The sequence below is a fragment of the Chroicocephalus ridibundus genome, chromosome 1 (assembly GCF_963924245.1).
Source record: "Chroicocephalus ridibundus chromosome 1, bChrRid1.1, whole genome shotgun sequence".
Lineage (NCBI taxonomy): Eukaryota > Metazoa > Chordata > Aves > Charadriiformes > Laridae > Chroicocephalus > Chroicocephalus ridibundus.
Window position 1 is genome coordinate 50,337,264 of NC_086284.1, and position 21,054 is coordinate 50,358,317.

The 21,054-nt window shown below is 41.8% G+C and overlaps 1 protein-coding gene across 4 annotated transcripts in view; it reads left to right on the forward strand.

The window, feature by feature from the left end:
- The first annotated feature begins 14,052 nt into the window (after positions 1 to 14,052).
- Positions 14,053 to 21,054, forward strand: part of NDFIP2 (Nedd4 family interacting protein 2) — a 44,748-nt gene continuing 37,746 nt past the window's right edge. For all 4 annotated transcript variants that reach the window (XM_063336099.1, XM_063336092.1, XM_063336083.1 and 1 more), the window contains exon 1: positions 14,053 to 14,197. In XM_063336099.1, the coding sequence (XP_063192169.1) occupies positions 14,162 to 14,197 (36 nt within the window). In that variant the 5' untranslated portion in view covers positions 14,053 to 14,161. The remainder of the gene's footprint in view (positions 14,198 to 21,054) is intronic.

The window sequence follows — 21,054 nt, forward strand, 5'->3', positions numbered from 1 at the left end:
ATATAATTTTATCAATTAAAAAATGAATTGCTACTGAGAGCTCCTTCTTTATTTCTTTAGAGACTGCTGTGTGTGCTTCCTAAGATGGGGGGGAGAAGGAAGAGAATTAGACAGAAAAGATAGAAAAAAAGGTTGATTCAGTTGCCTCAGTTTTCAGTTGCCATTTCAAAGGCCCTCAGGTTTCTCAGAGAGATGCCATCTGACACCTCGAAAAGCTGAGGTATCCCCTAGGTTCTGCCAGCCCTCTATTGAGTGCCCTAGGGCCTTTCAGATGACCCTCACCTAACGTCTGAAGTGATGGAAAAGCGTGGGGGGGTTTGTTTGGTTGGTTTTATTTTTTGTCTTGGTTTGGTTTGGGTTTTTTGGGGGGTGTGGTCTTTTTGTTTTTGTTTTTTTTTTTAATCTAGCATTTCCAGTTGATTTGGTAAGTTGTGTAATACAAATATAATGTGAAGGGAGACAACAAAAGGAAACAATTGCAGTAATCCAACATTACTTTCCCCTGAACTGGGGCAGGTCTAATAGCTGTCCTAAGTTAACAGTGTCTTATAGCTATGTTTTTTTCTAAATTCCAGTGGTCTGTGTGCGATGGAGTATCTACTCTATTCCAGAAAATAATTTATTTACAAAAAAAAAAAATTAGTTTTGGAGCAATACAGCAGCTTGATGACACCTGAGAATTTATTCCAGAGGGATTTAGGAATCCTGTTTTTATAGCTGGTTTGTGCCTTTGGGCATATCGAAACAGTTAGGGACATGCGAAGTGTCTGGCCCTTACAGTTCAAAGATGTTTATTTTAGCCATGCTTATTTTAACCTTAGGAAGTTATACTATTGTGGTACCAACTGTTGTTGCAAAAGGCACTATTATCTTATTCTACCCTCATTTAAAAAGAAATGATGATGATTCACTGAGTGAATTATTCATACTTGGCTGAAGTGACAACACATTATTGTACCAAGATACAGGAAAAATATAAAGTTGTATTTGTTCTTTAGCTTTGGACACAATGGTATTTTTTAAAAAAATCAAATACTAATGTGTACTTTGGCACAACATCTTTAGCATTTGTGCCTTCCTCTGATAAAAGGTGGTGCAAGAGCTTTCATCCAGCCTCTGTGCAGACAAGGACACTGCTTCAGGGGAATGCCAGACAATGTAGTAGCTCTTCTGCAGTAGCCAGGGAAAACATACTTCCCCTTACAGTTAGCTGCTAAATAACCTTGGTTTTATCCTCTTTCGTTTTTAAGCACCCAATTCTGCTCTCAGTGAGGTGAATGAGAGCTTTTGCAGGAAATTTGCTTTTGTTCCATAGAAATTTACGGGAAGGAAATGGTCCTTCAGGAAGAGTTCATTCCTGTGCCTTTATGCATTTTCTATAGGAAGGCTCACAGCAACAGCAATTCCACCACATTTACCTGCAATTCAGAAATAAACTCTCATTGCTGTCAACTACGCATGTGTTCAGCTGTCTTAAACTCAAGACAGACGTTTAAAATCCTCCTATGGCCTTAGAAAACTAACTTTATGTGCTTTCATAAAACACCAGAAAACTTCTGTTTATGTCCTTTTGCATTCATTGCCATCCTCTTGATGAGATACCTGCTGCTGAGGTGCTGCACATCAGGTGCCTCTTCTGTTTTGCTCTCATAAAGGGAAACTGGACAGTTTGTACCATAGTCTGGGTGTTACTATGAGAGAAAATTAGCTTACACCCTGCACTGCGAAGCAAAAAGAAGAGTAAGTCATAGCAAATTTTACAGTCTACAAGAGATACTGAGTCATGGAGTGATTATTCAAAACCCACAAGCAATCATTACGCTCACTTTTGCGTGCTTCATATTGTGAAAATAAGAGAGAGCGGTTGTGGATCTGCATCTTTTCTTGGTTATCATGGACATAAATCAATCACAGATTTGGAGGTAGGTATTTCAAATCTTGAACTCTGCATGAAATTCAATACGAAGTCAACATACAGCGGTTTATTTTTCTGAAGAACCAAGTTTAAGCACTTGTCTATGAATATTCCAGCTGTGGTGGACATAGTGCACATACTGAAGACACAACTCTAGTTAACAATGTCTGTTGGGATTGTGCTTGTGTCCTAAATATTGCCAGACTGCTGTACTGAAGAAACGAAGAATGAAACCAGCCTAGTCGCTCCTTAGTGTGTTTACTTTTCTTATTCATGCTGTTGGGAATGAAGCCAGTCACTTAGTTTTGGGGCCATTAATAGACTCTGACTCATTAATATTTTTGAACAAATCATTTGGTTTTGCACAGAAATTCTTTTTTTCTGGTATAGGTAGTTAAGTCTTTCAGATTTAAGAGCTCTTATAGCATGACTGTGACGTGATGATCACATAAACCAATTCTAATGGAGTTTACAAACACAGGCACTAAACACAATTACTCACCTTTAGGGGCAACAGTACTAATAGTGAAATGAATTAGCAACTTGATCTATTGGATGTATTAACTTGCCAGCTAGATTTGGACAAAAGTAGTATCAAAGAGTGTGGCATCAGCCTCTTTATCCCAAAAGATAGAGGTCACCAGCACTGATTTCCTGAATACTGACTGATTCTCTATTACTCTCTCTGATATAGAATCACTACATTTTTCAGTAATAAATGTCAGGTATAATGTTTAGGAACAGCAGAGTAACAAGAGACAGCAAAGATCCATACCGCTTTTTCCTTTGCTAAATCTGAACTTTGTATCAGCTATCTCTACCCTGGTGGTAAGTAGCCTTCTCAGAATTAGCAGAGGCTACTAATTCTGTGACGTATCCCAAGCCTCCCATTACAAGAAAATACCTCTCTCCTACTGAAATGGTACTCATGTTTCTCTGATTCAGAAAAAAAGCCTGAAAAGCTGTCTTTTTTCCCCCTCTTAGCTCTGTTCTTATCTTATGGGAATCTGGTTCAGATGGAGTTAAGGGTCTTCTAGTTCATTCAAACATCTGGTGCTATAAATATTCATGCCTTGGTAGGATGCCATATTTTTGTGTCCGTTGGCTACTTTTTCTAAAAAGTACATGAGGAGTTTACATGAGGGGAGCTTCCCTCCGTCTGAGTGCTTGATCAGAGTTATGACTGTATCTTCAAAAACTGCTGAAGGAGGAAGAAAATTAAGGTTGTGTAAAAGCAGCGTAGCTATACTGAGTCAGGCAAAACAAGTTGGCATACAAGTATCTAAAGGGTGGGTTGAAGGAGGATGGTGCCAGACTCTTTTCAATGGTTCCCAGTGACAGGACAAGGGGCAACGGGCACAAGTTAGAACATAGGAAGTTCCGTTCAAATACACGGAAAAACTTCTTTACAGTGAGGGTGACAGAGCACTGGAACAGGCTGCCCAGGGAGGTTGTGGAGTCCCCTACTCTGGAGACGTTCAAGACCCGCCTGGATGCAGTCCTGAGCAATGTGCTCTAGGCAATCCTGCTTTAGCAGGGGAGTTGGACTAGATGATCTCTAGAGGTGCCTTCCAACTCTGAAGTTTCTGTGATTCTGTGAAAAAAATCCGCAAACATTTAGACCAGCATCCTCTCTCTGACACCAATCAATAACGCATGACACATTTGACAGTGCTAGCATGATTCTACATTGATCTCCTCAACGCTTCATTAAGCCTTGTCTAAAGGTAGCTAAGAAGCCCTTCTTACAGCCTACAGAGAGAAGGGAGTAAACGTGGACTCCAGTTGAAACAGATTCTCCATTCTTGGAGATACCCCGAATTTGACTGGGCAAGGCCTGAGTAACCTGGTCTAACCGGGCCTGCTCTGAGCAGAGAGTTTGGCTAGCTGACCTCTGCATCTCCCTCACAACCTACACGATTCTGTGACTCTATCCTTTCTATTTTGCATCCATCCATCCATTGCTCATCCCTTGGTAGCGGAAAAACAAATCCCCATTGCTCACCTGGGATCTTTTCAGTTATGCAACGAGAACATCAAAACACACATTCTGCAGCTTTTTGAAGGCACACAGGGCATAGCTAGATGCCCACCTATGAGTTACATGCCCATCACAGTCAGTGGAAATCAGATCAATACAGTCGATGGCTGCACTACATTTTATGAGTCTAGGTTGCCCACATTCTCTACAAACTTGTTACTAATTTGCTGCATTTAAATTACAGCTCAGGTTGCCCCTGCCAGTGTGGTGCACCACAACTTGTGCAGTTTATGAGGGTCACACGTGTTTTATGCCGAACTGGGAATTTACTGATGATCTAATTAAAGTCTTGACAGTCTAATCAAAGAACTATTATTAGTCTGGGTACAATGATACCAACAATTATAGTTCAAACTGTCCAAACGTTATGGCTCGTCCCAATAATGATACAGCGAAAACCGAAATATCCAAACTTTATCGTAATTGTGCCTTTCTCTAGTATTATGCTCACCCTTCCACTGTCATTCTGGTGACAAAGAGATCGTGTCCTAAGATTGACAGCTTTCGTCTTGGGAGGAGGGTGTCATCCATGGAAGAGGTATGATGCTGGGGGGTTCTTCCTCCTCATTTCTGGAAATAGGATGTTGGTGTTGATGGTTTCTTTCTCCTTACTCTTGGGTCCGCTTAGTGTCATTATTATGTACTTGCTAACAGTCCACTTGCTCCTTATTCATTGGTTCAAAATTCCCTATTACATCCAAATCTGCACTGTACGGTAAGTTTTACATATATTGGATGCTTGTTCTTTGCTCTTTTTGTTACCCCTAAATTGTTTGACCCAGGTCCCAAGGTTGCATTCATTTGACAGCCAGTAACTGACTATACTGCTGAGCTGTTTATGGCCCAGGGGCTTCTGTTATCATCCTGTGTCTGCACTTTCAAGGCTGCAGTTATCATCGTATGCCTGTACTTCTCTACGCTGCATTTTTATTCTAGCATCATAGATAGGTCACCCTAGAAAGAAAAACTACATGTTGTATCTGCTACTTATAAAAATGTATATTACAATAAGCCTTACACCATTCAACTGTACAAAGCTAAGCAAAGGCTGAAACAAATCAGGTTAACAGTCACCTGGTTATCAGACGACTGCTGTTACAGCTAAACAAACTCAATCCAAGCTCCAGGCAGGTCAAGACAAGTCCATGTGGATCCTCACATGTCCTAAGGCCGGCGCTGTCAGCTTCACACACAGCCTGAAGCCTGCTACTCGTAGTGGCAGCACCATACGCGCTGGGCTGTGAAGGCTGAAGGGTCTGGAGAGCTATTCAGACCTGTAACAGATGCCACTTGAAGAACCCAGTCCTGCCTATAGTGTCCTGAATGTGTTTTGAATCCTGGCAATGCATTCCTTGAGCTTCAAGGAGAGTGAATTATTAACCTTTTCTTTACCTAGTTCTGATAGTGCTAGGATCAAATAACGTTCCTGAAAAGCACACGCTTGGCAAAACTGTTTTGAAATGCAGATACCATGGTCTTATCTACACATGCTTTACCTCTGGGAGAGCTCATATGTCAGAACGACTGGTACATTACACATTTGGAAACAGCTTTTCTATCACTTTTAACTCTGATGTTGTCTGAATGAGCCCAACAAATACCACGGTTCCTTCATGACTGGGACATTTGCCTCAGAGTAGAAACAGTCGAGATCAGCATGTCATTCCAAGTGGACATTTATGGGCTTAGTTAAGCAACGTTCCATGCTGCTTGCTGACACCTGAGTTGCAGTCATATTCCTGTAGTACTTCCTGACTTGTCACTATACCTGCTCCATGTAGATTCACTTTGCAAAAGACCCGGACCTTCATCTCCAGTTGTAAATACCAGAAAAAAAATCTGGAAAACACTATGGGTCCCTTTCAGTTCCCAATTCTGGGCTTCATTTCTGTTGAAACTTGGTATGGTATATATCAAAGGCTAGGAAATTTGAAATGATGCATGCCTGAGTCCATCCTTCAAATGTAGTTGGGACATGATCAATGGAAACAGGATCTAGGAAAGCAATCTTAGATCCATAAGTACAGGGAGCAAAGGACTATTTTTTAGTTCCAGTCAAACTCTCTCAAAGTATCAGCCAACCAGGTTTCTCACATCTGTTGCTTTCTAAGTTTCCCAAGGGTTCTTGCAAATCATTTTTCAACTGTTTCTCCTCCTGTTAAGTGCCTTTTCTTCCTTCTGAGACTTAACATTGCCTGCAGATTTTACAGAGGCTCCCATTTTCAATTCCCAACATCTTGCTTATTATATTTGTCAGTGCAAACAGCTTTATAGCAGTGTTGTCAGCACATGATTCAGCACTTCTGGAAGCTCTCACTGCAGAGTATTCCAAATGACAAGGAAACAAACTCACTTAATGCTTGCTCAATGTCCTTATTAAGTTACAGACTTACGGCTGGAGCATGCCATGGTCCTGCTCCTCAGTCACTCATTCTCCTTTCTGACATGGGCACCTGGTTGTTTTTTTTTCTGTTATGGCCACATCACAGAACTAGCATGGTGGTTGATGCCCACAAGGGTTTCACCTCCAAGAGAATATGGCCGGCATGTGAACACAGTTCCAGAAGTACAGGAGACTAGTCTCCTATGCCTAGAATTAACCTCTTGTATATCTTTTCCCTCTTTCTGCTTCTCCCCCTTATTCTGTGATGAGCAAAATTAGCCCTTAACTTCCCAGCCAGAAAGGGCTAATCAACTGAGATATCCTAGAAACAAAAATGAGCTACAACACTAAGATTAAGTACCTTCTGCTATTTTTCTGAAAAAACATACCTTTATCAAAGATACACTGCGCACACCCCATGGGTCACCTGCCCCTGCTCCACATCTTGTGACTATCCTTTTTATGGTTGAATTCATGTAGGAGCTCCTTGCTTATCCATGCTGGGTCTGTAATTTCTGCAGAGATTTATTTTATATAGACAAAAATCGATTTGGGCATAAAGCCTGCTCAAGAGCTGTATATATGGGAAATGCTTATAATGATGAACAGACCAAAAGTTATTTAAAACAAAACCATTATCGGTACTGTGCAGGACGGTGTGTCACAGGACATCTAATTTGAATGATCAGCATCGTCTTGATACTGAAAATATCGTTTTCACTTTATAGCTTTTTCAAATAGATTATTATATTGTGTTATAAGCGTTAGGAGAAATGCCAATACATTAGACTTACTGACCTAGCAGTAATTTACCGTGAATATATACTCAGCTTCCCTCTGTTCCTGCAGGACAGAGACCATGCATGGCAGTTAATATTTTAAAGCAATACTGGCACCTACGAGAGCATGAAATTACTTGTGTATCTATTATTTGGCCTTTCCTCTTCTAGTTGTATATAACAAAATGATTTTCAGATAACATCCAGGCCTTAATTGTTCAGATTTTTTTCAGTACAACCGATTTAAAAACAAAGTAGCTTTCAGATTAATGGCTTAACAACTGTTTGAATAATATTTTCCCTAAGGAATACGTGCTAAAAGTGTTTTCTACTTAATCATACCTTATTGATAGTACAAAAAAGACAAGTATTGCCAAGATCAGAGTGGAAATGTTTTGTCTAAATAGGACTTCATAACAGCAATGGATTTCTTCTTGCAGTTTCCATCTACATTGACTTTCAATCCACAAGGCATATTACCATCTGTATTTTCTACCATTTCCTCCATTTTTCCCAACAGATCTCAAGGGTTTGGGGATATTTTTTCTGTCCTCTCTTTTCTAACTGGAGGTATTTTCTCACATATTTCCCACATTCCTTCATTCAGCGCATATTTACATTCTTTATTCTGTTTTTCTACTTTACTGTCATCAGTTTTATTGACTTTGCCTGACTTCTGCACATTCCATTCAACCACGTCTGTTAAATGGAAACTTCAAAGCCATACAGGGTTTTTTAAACATTGCTTACTTCCATAACAGCATAGGATTCGTACTGGCAAACTAGGTTTTTAAGATCGTATCTGTATCTGAAAAAAACACTAAAAACTATACTATGCATTTTTAAAAATTGTAATTAATACAGGTGGGTTTTTTTTGTTTTGTTTTGTTTTTTTTCAGGTAGCGTCCACTACTAGTGTTTGTTACACATATAACATAAATAATTAAATTATTATATCTTATTACAAGCCATTTTCTAAAAAGCAGTCACAAACTCATAAAGAGAGAACCCAACTTTAAAGAGAACAATTTCAAACTGGCACACATGTGCTTATTGCTGTGATTCTTCTGCTCTGTGGTGACTTCTCTCAAAGCACGCATGCCTCTCCAAAGAGGTGGGATTTAGCAAATCCTTTTTACTCGCTGTTAGACTCTCCTCTGTCACCCGTGTGAAACGCCATCACCCTCTGCATTCATTCTTCATAGCAACATCCAGCTTGTGTCACATTACGTGGAAATACGACTCTTTAAGAGGAATCCCCTCTCGTAGACAAGCACGCGCTGCCTCAGCATTTATGGACTCTGTACCATTTCCTCTGGATTCACAGCTTGCTCCACAAAACTGCCTAATCTCTCAGTGGCAACCCGTTATGCTTTTTTTTTTCTGCAAAACCCACCAAGCTATACTGAAGAAGCTGTACTGCTGCTCATGTGAGCATTGGCTCCCTGAATTTGTCTGATGCATAGCTATGCCTGTTTGGCAGATGGTGGTCCTTCACTTCTATGGTCTCCTGCTTTAACCGTGCTTGTGGCCAGCAAAGGTAATTAGTGTAAGTTGTAAGGGAGGCAACAGAGACAGAGGGATCTGACTAACCTACCAGTTTAGACAAAGCACAGCTACCCACAGCTATGATGAGCTTGTCAGAATATACCTGAAATAGTTTAAAAGTGTCTCTGAGTAACAGGAAACAGCTATGGCAGCAGAGAGATCAGCGCAGAACTGCAAAATCCATCCTAGACCAAGGAAAATATTTGAGATGTTTCCCACCCTGAGCTCTGTGACGCAGTAATGACATTTAAAGCTGCTGTAGATATATCTGCATGGTATTCAGACATATCCAAGGACAAAGATGACGATGTAATTGAAAAACTGTATTCAGCTGCAAAATCTTAAAAGTAACCTAGTATTTTTGTCAACAATGGCTCTGGCATTGCCTGCGTTGCCTAAAAAAAAAAAAAAAAAGAGAGAGAAGAAAAGATTAAGAAAACCAAGCCAATCTCTTGCTGTTTCTTTCTAAGAAATTCAGTCCCAGCGATTTCTTTAAGCCAAGTTCTTGCTTAAAGCGGCCACCTAAACCCACACAGAGATCAGAAATTTTGCGCGGTTTACATAACCAAGAACTTGGAAGTAAAACTAAATAGTTTATAATCAGAGTTTGAAAATAGTGAGGAAAACAAATACAATCAGTGAATTCACAGCCTGGTTTCAGGTCAGTCCATGAGCACATTAGGTGCATTAATTTAATCAGATTTACATTTGGAAAAATCTATTTATTTCCCACTGACATTATCTGTATTAGACGTTTGAAAACCAATGCTGGAGATGCAAAATTAAGCTACAAAAACTGAAATTTTATTTTTTTGTTCAGTTTTTGGATAGAAATGTACAGCTTTTATTCTAAATTCTTTAAATTATACAGCAAGCAAAACAGGACAGTAAGCATAATATTTACTTAAAATAGTACAAAACTGCAGAATTATATAAATATGCCGTATTGGTTTCATATATGTTTATTAAGACAAAATTAACCTAGTTCTGAAATTCTACCTATAGTGTAAGTTCCATCAAAAATCTTAAAAATTTGAATAGGTTTATAGAAGTGAATAAGCGTGAAGTTAAACATAGCACTTTTGTTATTTGCCGGCCATTGACTGAATGACAAATTAAAGCCAAATTTAAAATTGCCTACAGTCTTGTACTGCTTGCCTTTGTGCAATTACGTTCAGACTTGTCTGAATTCAGATCACATCCTTTGAGTCAACTTTTCGCAGAACTGAGCCTGCAACAGTTATTACTACCAAAAAGATTCTTTTCTTGGCTCGTTTTCATGGTGGAGCAAAGGTTAAGCTGTTGTAAACTTACTGACTAACACCAATCATATTTCTTCTTTCCTAAAAAGCAATACTTTATTTTAAATATCATTTTGTCAATATTTTGTTTACATGCTATTTAGAACACTATTTATGTTCCCTTAAATACAGATCTTTTACAATAATCAATTTACTGCAGGATCCAGAAAACAGCGCTAACCATTACCGTCACGGTAGGCCCTTAAGGTTTATGAAGGTCAAACTGAAAAAGTAAATCTTAAAACTAGTATTAAAGTGTTTTAGTCAACATGACTTGTTCATCTATGTAATAAAGTCCTAACAGTTCTGAAATGCACATTTCTCACGCATAATTGTACATATATATTTTATTCAAGAGAGTATAATAGAGACAAGGACACACTGGAGAGAGTCCAACAAAGGGCCACCAAGATGATGAAGGGACAGGAGCATCTCTCCTGTGAGGAAAGTCTCCGAGACCTGGGACTCTTCAGCCTGGGACCCCTTCAGAAGGTTGAGGGGGAGATCTCATCGGTGTACATAAATCCCTGAATGGAGGGTGCAGAGAGGATGGAGCCAGGCTCATTTCAGTTGCGCCCAGTGACAGGACCAGAGGCAAACGAGCACACACAGAAACACAGGACTTTCCCTCTGAACATGAGGAAAACACTTTTTCTTTTCTTTTCTTTTTTTTTTTTTTTTTTTTTTTTTTTTTTTTACTCTGAGGGTGACTGAGCGTTGGCATGGGTTGCCCAGAGAGCGTGTGGAGACTCCATCCTTGGAGATATTCAAAAGCCATCAGGACATGGTCCTGGGGAACTGGCCGTAGGTGGCCCTGCTTAAGCAGGGGGGGTTGGACCAGATGATCTCCAGAGAGCCCTTCCAACCTCAATCATTCTGATTCTGTGGTTCTGTGATTTAAAGGTGCCTTAGTGCTTGCTGATTACTTTGCATTATAGATTAACATTATGCCATAGCCACAACCTCTGGAACCAGACAGTTAAAATATATAGATAACACTATTTTGAAAATACGAACATCTGGCAGAAATGCATGACCTTCCTTTTTAACCTTCTACTAGTAAAATGACATAGCCTCCTATCCAGTTACATAGCTTAGGAAAAAAAGAAAAAAAAAAAGAGCTGTAACATTCCAGAAAGAATGAGAACTGAAAGATGGACATATTTAAAGCCTACGTTAGTCACATTGTCTGTTCTGAAGATAAGTTCCATAAGTACACTGATAATATTCCTGAAGAAAAAGAAGTTGTGTCTCCGTGTATCTCACAAGTTGTATCACCCTTTCAAAATTTGTCCCTAAGTATGATGAAACTACCTCCCCTCACACACCTCTACTACCTCTACTGAATCTACCCCTGCCTCTGCTGACTCTTTTCCCAAGCTCTATGGAATATTTTCTCATTTCCCTAGTAAAGACATTCTGGTTCTTGCCTACTGTCCTTTCTTCCCTTAAAAGAAGTGATTTGCACAAGTTCAGAACTGAAAGTTAATTTTAATAAATGCTTACTTAACTGTATTCCAACACTTATGGACTGAAATGCTATTTGGCAGCTATTAACTAATGCCCAAGTTTGATTTTCTAGTACAGTGTATTCCACAGAGCTGAGATATGAAAAAACAGAAACTATGAATGTCAGGTGCATTTTCAAAATTTCAGATCAACACTCCATTTCCGATTTGTACACCACTTTTCAGGAAATGTCTTCTTGGGCTGAGATGTCACATGCAACATTTTGGAAACAGTTTACTTCGGGAAAATTTGTTTCTAAAAATATAGAAGACACTAGAAGTTAAACCTATTACATGAATGGTCCAAATTCCATTTGCCATGAAATCTGGTAATATAATTAAGAGCTTTTCCTTCTATTTGGTAACTGAAGCACAGTGCAGTACTCTGTACAAACTATTCTTAAACTCAGTATGACCTTTACTAATAGGTGTTCCTTTTAAGACAGAATAATAAAAACTTTCATTATGTGTAGATGTAAAGAGGAAAAAGGAGGAAATCCTGTTAGGAAAATAATAACATTAATCCATTTCTAACCTGTATTTCTCTGCCAGCTTTGTTTCCTAACTGCTAGGGCTTCTGATGCGCAACAGAGTTCTTGTATTAGGAACATAACAAATGCAACGAAGAACAGAGTAGGCCCGAACTTCCCAAACTTGTTTTCTTTGGGTAGCTTTAGTAACCATTGCATTAGCCAGATCTGGGCTGCGAGCAAGGTCCTGGGTACGCGCAGAGGGCCTCACGCTTCCACCTCCTCCTCCCTCGTAATCCCGTGTATCTTCATTCCCACCCACGTCTAGAAACAAAACTCTGAGCTCGCTCTACAATTCTCTGCCCTCCTACGCGCGCATACTGGGACTTAACTTCACTCCCTCAGGTCCTCACCCAGCTTATCAGTAATGACTGCCTGCACGAAAACGCTTACCCCGCTGTGCAGGTCAGCCCCCACACTAACAAGCAGCCTGGATAAAGGCGATGACCTGAGCTGCAGGATAAAGTTCTGCGTGCAAGCCATTAGTGACAGCAAGAAGCTGCTTTTGTGAGAGCATTTTCTTTGCAGATCAGTTATACTCCAGTACACACACAGACACTCCTCTCCACTGCAGCTCGGAGCTGCATCTACAGCTATTTCGAAATTGTTTCGTACCACAGCTACATCTCTCGACAGTTTGAGAACCTCAGAATGAGTCATTCTCATCTGATGCGCCACTATGGGTGAACGTGTTTTTCTGTGTTTTTACCCCAGGAGGTCAGAAACAGATAAACATTTATAGTTATAGGAGAAAGAAATGAGAAGAAAGTCACAACATTTTCTTGCCAGAGAATGGTGCTTTGGCTTCAAAGGAACAGAGGGCAAATGGGCTCATGACTCATAATTACTTTAGGCAGGTGCCTATTCGGTATCATTCCCCAGGTCCCCAAGATGTCTTCTGTGCCATATCCTACTTCTTCTGGCCCTTTGGAGATAAATATCTAGGCAAGACATAGGTTTGGGACGTAACCGCCTCACAGAACAGAGTGAGGAATAGTGGGACGTAACAGCCTCACAGAATAGAGTGGGGAAAGGGCTGAGGTGCCAGCACTCGGTCATGAGCTGCACACCAAGTTATGCCACCTCGGAAGAATCACATAATTGTCTAGGTTGGAAGAGACTGTTAAGATCATGGCATCCAACCATTAACCTTACACTGCCAAGTCCACCACCACTAAATCACATCCCTCAGCATCACATCTAAATGTCTTTTAAATACCCCCAGGGGTGGTGATTCAACTGCTCCCCTGGGCAGCCTGTTCCAATGCTTGATAACCCCCTTTTAGTGAAGAAATTTTTCCTAATATCCAATCTAAACCTCCCCTGGTGCAATTTCAGGCCATTGCCTCTTGTCCTATCACTTGTTACTTGGGAGACTGACCCCCACCTCACTACAACCTCTTTTCAGGTAGAGAGCGTAAGGTCTCCCCTCGACCTCTTTTTCTCCAGGCTAAACAACCTCAGGTCCCTCAAACGATCCTCGTAAGACTTGTTCTCTAGTCTGTGCATTGGCTTTGTTGCCCTTCTCTAGACACGGCCCACAATCTCAACATTTTTCCTGTAGTGAGGGGCCCAAAACTGGACACAATACCCGAGGTGGGGGCCTCACGGGTGCCAAGCACAAAGGGAGCTGAGAATGGCCGCCAGCACCGTCAGTGGCTTCATCACCACACAACATACAGGCCCACGGCAGGGCCAGTCCCTCCAACACCCTCGGCCTAGCGGATGGACGGCACGCAGCAACCCTCAGTGCCTTCAGCAGTGGCAGACAGCAATGACAACAGGCTAGACCACGGCCTCAGCAGCCCCGATGGACACAACGGGAGAGGAGGGACGTCGGGGCGCCTGGCGGAGGTGGGAAGAAGACGACAGCGCGGCCCTTCCCGCCTGCGGCAGCAGCCGAAGCCTCCCTCACCCCCGCGCCGCCCGCCACAACATGGCGGCCGCCGCCCGCCCTGCGCATGCGCGCCCGGCCACGCCGGGGAACTGCCGGCACCTCCTCTGTCGGGGGCGGATCCTGGTCTGGCTCCGCCCTCGGGGTGGGCGGGGGGCGGCCAGGCCGGGCCGGGCCGGGGCGGAGGCGGCGGCTCTGGCAGAGCCGGCGGGGGAAGGGCCCAGGGACGTAGGGCTGGTTGGAGAAGCTGCGGTCCGCCGGGATGGACCACCACCAGCCCGCCAGCCGCTACCGAGTGGTGAGTGCGGCGTCCCCGGCGAGGTCCCCGCTCCCTCCCTCCACCGGTCGGGGCGGCGGGGCGGGGGCGGCCCTTCCCCCCACCCCCCCGCCGTTCTTTTGGGGGCTCTGGCAGGGACCGCCTGGCGTTTCCCCAGCGCCGGTACGGGCCCAGGCGCCGCCCTGTCCCCTCCCCTGCCCCGGTGGTGGTGGGGCTCTGACAGCCGGGCCTTGCCCGGGCGGCCCCCTCACCCTTTCCCACCCGGCAGCCCTGGCGCCCGGCCTCTGAGGGGGCGGCCGGCTTGGGCCGCGCTGCCGGTCTGCACGGGAAACGGCCTTTCCCCACCCTCCGGCTCCCCCTCGGCGGTCGGTGCCGGTTGGGAAGGGGGAGGGCGGCGGGTTTTCCCCCACCGCGTCCCACGGCGGTGAGGGAGTGGCGGGCGTCGGCGGACGGAGGGGGCGGTGGAAGCGGGGCGGCCGTTCGCCCCCGCCTCGCTGGGGAGGGGTCGGGTCGGTGACCTCAGGGCAATACCTGCCTGGCGGCCAAGCGGCGTTTCTGCCCTAAAACCTTCTTATTTGTGGTAGCTCGCAGCTGTCTGGCTCAGGGACGGGGTGTAGTGTGGGTTGTCATCTGGAAACCCGTGTGTGTGTGTGTACTGGAAACCCGTGTGTGTGTGTACTCGCACACACGTGTACGCTGGTTTACAGGAGATTAGATGCAGGAGACTGTCAGACGCAGAAGACTGACCTTCAGCAAGCCTCTGAGTGTGTGAACAGGCACAAACACACGCGCACACACGAGCGCCCTCGGGTAAAGCCCAGTCTTCATTGAGTCCAGTTTAAATCTCCGTTCTTTCCTTCCTGCACCTCACCACAGAAATAATCATTTAGGATGCAGAGGTTTTCCTCCCGCCCAAATTGATTGTACTGCTTGTTTCTCGCAGTCATTAGTTTAACATCAGTTATGTTCATCTTGCAGTCCTTGCCTTCATATCGATTATCCTCAAAATATATAAGCTTTTCTGATTATTGGTTGCAAAAATTACAATTATACTCAAAATATCTAGGCTTTTCTGGTTATTGCTTGCAAAAATTACTTAGGTGCAGTCAGTCTCCCCAGGAGTTTCAATGTTATCCTTCAGTTCCTTGTACTTCATGGCATTGCTGCATATGTAAGGTTGTACTATAGAAGTCTGAAATCCTTGCTACTGCCTGTAATGCAAACTTTTGCTACAGTCCTCTACCTAAATCCTGAATTATTTGTCTTACTGTGTTTTACAGCTTGAGCAGTGAAAACAATGTCCACAATAGTAATAGTTTTTACTTCTGTGCGTATGTAGAACTAAAAGCTGGTGCTTAGATTATTCCTAGGTTATGATCTGAAAAATAGTAATAGGAAAACCCTTGGACTAGGTTTGGAATATTTATTGTGATAGTCTTACAGTGTGGGAGATTTCTGTATGCTTTTTGGACGAGTATATACTGGGACTGTCATATGGCTGATGAACACACCTAGTGCCCTGTGACTTCTCAGGAGTGACGTATGCCTTTAGGATATGGTAGTTGGTCGCCAAGGGCTTTACGGGTCAGTGCTTTCCAGCTCACTTCTTTTCCTGCGCCACCCTACCATAGCTTGGGATCAGCAGAAGTCTGAAAGTCATTCTTTCTTCTTTGTGACAGAGAACGAAAATGTTGGCAGAGCGTTTTCTTAAAAGCCTGCAAACACCAGCTTGTCTGAGGTAACCTGGGTATGTTTTAAAAGGCCTTAAAAGTATATGCTATTAAACTTTAGGGAAATTTTAATTCCACTACTCAAAGGAGTAGGAAAAAACATGGTAAAATGGAATGAAGAAATAATTTGCCTCTAATATTTTTATGTTACATTTGATTAGGAACTTCCAGCTGTGATGCTGGTGCCTAACTTTGGGTAAATGCTCTTTTGTGTGGCCTTCCAAAAGGGCTAATCTTAATATTCGACAGCAGGAGTTGGCCTAGTCGGTTCCCTGTGTATATTAAACTTTGTGGTCAGTTCGTGTCACCAAATTTTGTTAAGGAAGTATTCTCTGAAGCCTTTGCGATTATAGCACATGAAGTGCCATTGAGTTTGTTGTAAGTCACAATGAAAGTGCTACCTCAATCTCTGATGTACTCCAGAGTTTAAAATATGATATTACTGATTACTATCCCATAGGAAAATGCATGTGGTTTTATCTTCTCTCTGTTATAACTGACTGCTAGACATTGAGATTTTTATAATGTTATTTACCTACTGTATTGGATCAGAGAATGGAAGGGACGAGGCGATTGCAGATACACTTAATTAGCACCTGATTATTCAAGCACGCGATCTTAAGTGTTATGATGTATTTGCTTACATAATGGCTATGAGAGGTAGTAAGCAATAGATTATTGCAGATTTTATGATTGTGTCCTAATTTTGAAGGACAAAATACAGAAGAGAAATATGACTTAACGTGCTTAATATCGCATTAGTTTTGTGAACATCCCACTCCCTAGTGCTAAGCTGATGAAATCTGACCAGTTCTGCAATGCTCACTGTACGTCTTTTTTTTTTCTTCTTTATGAAGAATAGCAAACACTTTTTTGTTTTGTTTTTTTTTTTTTTTTCCAATTGTACCAATTCTGCCTTCTAACTGATTAGTTTTGCTGTATTCAGGGCAAGATCTCTTCTAAATAGAAAGAATTATAGATGTGTACATTATTATCGAAAGAATTACTGACTTGCATTTCTGTTCCTGGCAGTGACAGTAGCACTTCACCAAAGTTGAAGGGGCTGTCTCGCTGCTGCCTCTTTTTATTTGTCATTTCTTCAAGTAAGTTAAACTAAAGGACTTTAAGAATGGCAGGCAATTTATTTTTGAGCTTTAGCACAACAAGACAGTTTTATGACTTCTTACGAAACAGAAAATGTCAGATCATAAAGCTAATCCTCAGCTTCTCTTGTTTTTTATCTCCATTAGAAATAGCACTAAAGCTTCATTCTTAATCTTCTTCTTTCTTGTGTGTCTGTGTTTTAACTAAAGAACAGCTTAAAAATGTTCAAGCCAGGCTACTCTTAAAAAGCTGGCACTTGGAATTGCAGCAAAGTGAGTGAGTGTGTTGTGGGCAAAGAGCAGGCGGTGCATCAGCTTTACGTAACTGTCTGCCGCGGGCATGTGTGGTTTGTATTGCTTTCTGCCCCTCCTCTTCTGTCCTCTCTTCATAGGGCAAAAAGACAGCTAATTGATGGGTAAGAATTTGTCATGCTTCCCTGCAGGAATATGACATCAGAAGTAAATTACCCAACCTTTGTTGTCTTGTTTTACTTCCTTTTTTCTTTTTTTCCCCTTAGTCACTTGCGTGCTGCAGTCCTGTTGGTAAATGTGCCTTAAATGTTACATTCTTTACAGGTACAGTCAGTTCAGTTGTGTCATTTCCTTGTTGTTGTATTTTTTTCTTTTTCTTCCCCCATTTTGCTTGTTGTTGGATAAGGGGACTCAGGCATCAACTTCAGGAAAATTATAATAAAAATTCTTCAGTCATCATTTTCCTGATTCTTTTTACCTTCTAGCTCTTTGTCATCTGACCTTAATTTGTGCATTACTGTCTTGTCTAAAATGTCTGCCTCTAGTCCAGCTTATTTGCAGAAAATGTGATTTGAGTCACGCTTTGTGAATCTACATTGAAACAAAGCAGAAGAAATGCAGCCGTTTTCTGCAGTGCGTAAAACTGGGTGAGCAACTAAGTATTAAAGCTCAGGATTGCCTTTTTTTTCTGTGAAATGTGATTTTTCCAGATAACTGAGTCATGAGGGAAGATTTCACGTGCATATGAGTGATTTAGGCACAGAAATCCCGTTGAAAGCTGCAGAACTTACATGCTGAACTGCTTAGGAATTATGATTAACTCACTGCTCTCCCCAGTGTTTCTTGATTAAAGCTTTAGGTTATTAATCTGGGGTCAGGTAGTCATCAGTCTTTGATTTACAGGGTGGTCAGAGCTAGATAGGTGAGTGGTAAAACGGGGAGGTAGCAAACTGGGACAGATGGAGCCAAAGGCAGCAGTCCACATAGATGTCACTTCAGCTGCCACTGAACTTGCTGTGCCACTGTAGCACCAGGGTTTGTTGGGGTTTGTAAGCGATGTGTGATGCAAGACTCTTGAAACAGCAGCCTGCTATTTGTAGAGGGATAAAGAAATTGTGAGTTTTTTAAAAGGTCTGTGAATCTTGTATGAATGTAAGCTGTGTGTGCTTTTTAGAAACAGGGTTAAGAGATGAAAATTGCTCCTGTAAACACTTTATTCCAATCCATTTGCCTGTATAATGCTACATGTTGTGAGTAGCTTTAGGAATATCTCGGGTAACGCTTAATTTTCTGTGCCTCTTTGCTTTCGCTCTCTTGACTCTTTGCTTTCACAATGGTTAAAAACCTTAATCAAAGTCAAGTTGTCTTTGTACGTCTCAAAAGCATGAAAGTCAACCTACGCAGGAAATGGGCACAAAGAAAAATCTCTTCCTCCTTTCTTTTCACAGGACTGAGCCTAATAGTGATTGGCAAATAAACCCCCAAATATTGTTTATTCTACACCTTTGATATAAGTCCCCTAGCTTATATCTAGCATGTTTTCTATATTTTCATATTTACTGTCTTTGAAGAACTCTTAGTGTTACCAAACAGATTGAGCTAATTTATGTTAGGGAAATTCTGTTGCTTTCCACAGATCTAGTGGCGATGTTGTAACTGGAAGATAAAATACTGCATCTGGAGGACTATGTTTATCGTGCATTAAGTGGTAAGCTTTACTGTTGCTTGTGACAGCTGCACTGAACCTCTTTGGTTTTGAAGTCAGAATTTTTCAGCATACTGACTTTTTGCACGTGAAACACCTGGCCTAGACCTTTAATAGTTTAGAAGAGCAAATGAGGATCTTCTGAAATGAGGTAAATTACACTTTCGAAGAATTGGCTATTCTTGTGTCTTAATTGTTTTTTGGAATTCACTTATAATAAACATTAGAAATTTTGAATTTATTTTTGTAACATTTTTACCTGTGACAAATTTACCTATCAAACATAGTGGGTTTTTTTTTTTAAAGAATAGCTTTAACATTTTTATAAACACTTTTCCCTATTTTTTTATGAAGAATCCTGCTGCAAACGAAGAAGAGAAATTGTAGATGTTGAGGTATGTTTGCAGATATGGTAGTGATACAGTTAGTGCTTAAAGTAATACATTTTCACGCTTTTGTCACTTTTTAGTTAAGTGTTCAAGTACTTCTGTGTTTCATGTGAACAAGGAAATAAACCTCATGTCGCTTTGTGTGTTCCTCCTAAATGAAGGTGATGAGGTACCAAACAGATACAATCCTTTCTGTCTAGTTCCCTTTGTAAATTTAAAGCAGAGTGGTTTAACTTTGTGTGTTGCCGTCACTGGCTGGTTTTTGGATCTCTCTTTCAGAGGGCCACAGATACAACACCAAAGCTCTGTGTCTGATTCATAGGAAGAAACGCTGGCTCACTGGTACAAGTGGAGTAACTGCGGTTACAATAGCTTTCTGGTTCTTCATGTGGGCACAGGTTGTGGCATGTGGGCAGTTTCCTTTCTTTTTGGCATGGGCACAGAAGGACATAGGGTGGTTTTTTTATTGGCCCTGCAACATAAAGTGGTTTAGTTATATAGGGCACCGGTTTTACCATACTGAACAAAACAAAATGAGTAGTAAAAATCAGCAAGGCTTACCTGGGTTGTTCCACTTGGGTTTTTTCTCCAAAGGTCTTGGCTGAGTCTGCACAAGGGTAGTGCAGGAGGAGAGGGCAGGACTGTCCTTTCTGATGGCAGCAAGCTCTTGGCGTGGCTGAGAAACAATGAGATTTTTAGGTTCTCGAAAGACGCAAAAAGCCAAAAGAAAGATGTACGTGATCACTGAGTGAAAGATATATGTGATCAGTGACACTGAGTCATGTAATGTAAAAGGACAGCTTCAGGCAGTGGCATGCATATGTGCCACATCTAGTAAGTCTTCTAATCCTATTTAAAAAGGCAAAAGTTCAGTAACAGGAATAAAATGCCTTCAAATAGCAGGGTTAGCAGAAGTCAGCTGTGATGTGGCCAAGCTATATGTTCTTTTCATGCTACTTTAAAAAAAGAGAAACTCTAATTTTTTGTATCTGAAAAATACGGTAGGAACCTCATCAGGCTAATTTCAGAAACCAAGTGCTACTTTAATACGAAATGTTAGTAGCCATCTTCTGGATGGGGAAAATGAGGTACTTTTGTCAAAATGGCTAACTCTAGGCTTATTTTGAAACTTTCTTCCCAGTGACAGTGTTGGCAAAACAAGGAAGATGTGGCAACTGGTAATGTCATCACACCTAACTTTGTGAGACCTCAGTGCTCAGTTTACAGACATAGATGTGAACATTGTGTTGAGTTTGGTAGCCTTAGACCTTCTTCTAGACTTCAGGTGTGTCAGCTACTTCAGAAAGAGGAATGAATAAATGGACGTATACCAGTGCACCCACGTTAGACAAGACATTTTCAAATGGAGAAGAAAAGTAATCCAAAGAAATGATGAGTAAAAAAAAAAAAAAAGAAATTAAAAAATTGGCAACTTGTTAGGTTGGGGACGCACTGCCAACTGTTCCTACTGACATGAAGCTATTGCACAGCCAAGACTGTGGGTTTGAGCTGCCTCAGGCTTAGGTCTCCCACTTCCTGGACAAGTGCTGTCACAGCTAGCTGATTTTAGTAAAACGGGCACCCCCTTCGCCAGCTGTGTTTTCAATGAAAATGACTAACTTCTTCTGTTTTGTGGTGAAGTCATTTCAGACTCGCGCAGACAGGGCTCACAGCACATGTCAGGATGCGGATGCCTTAC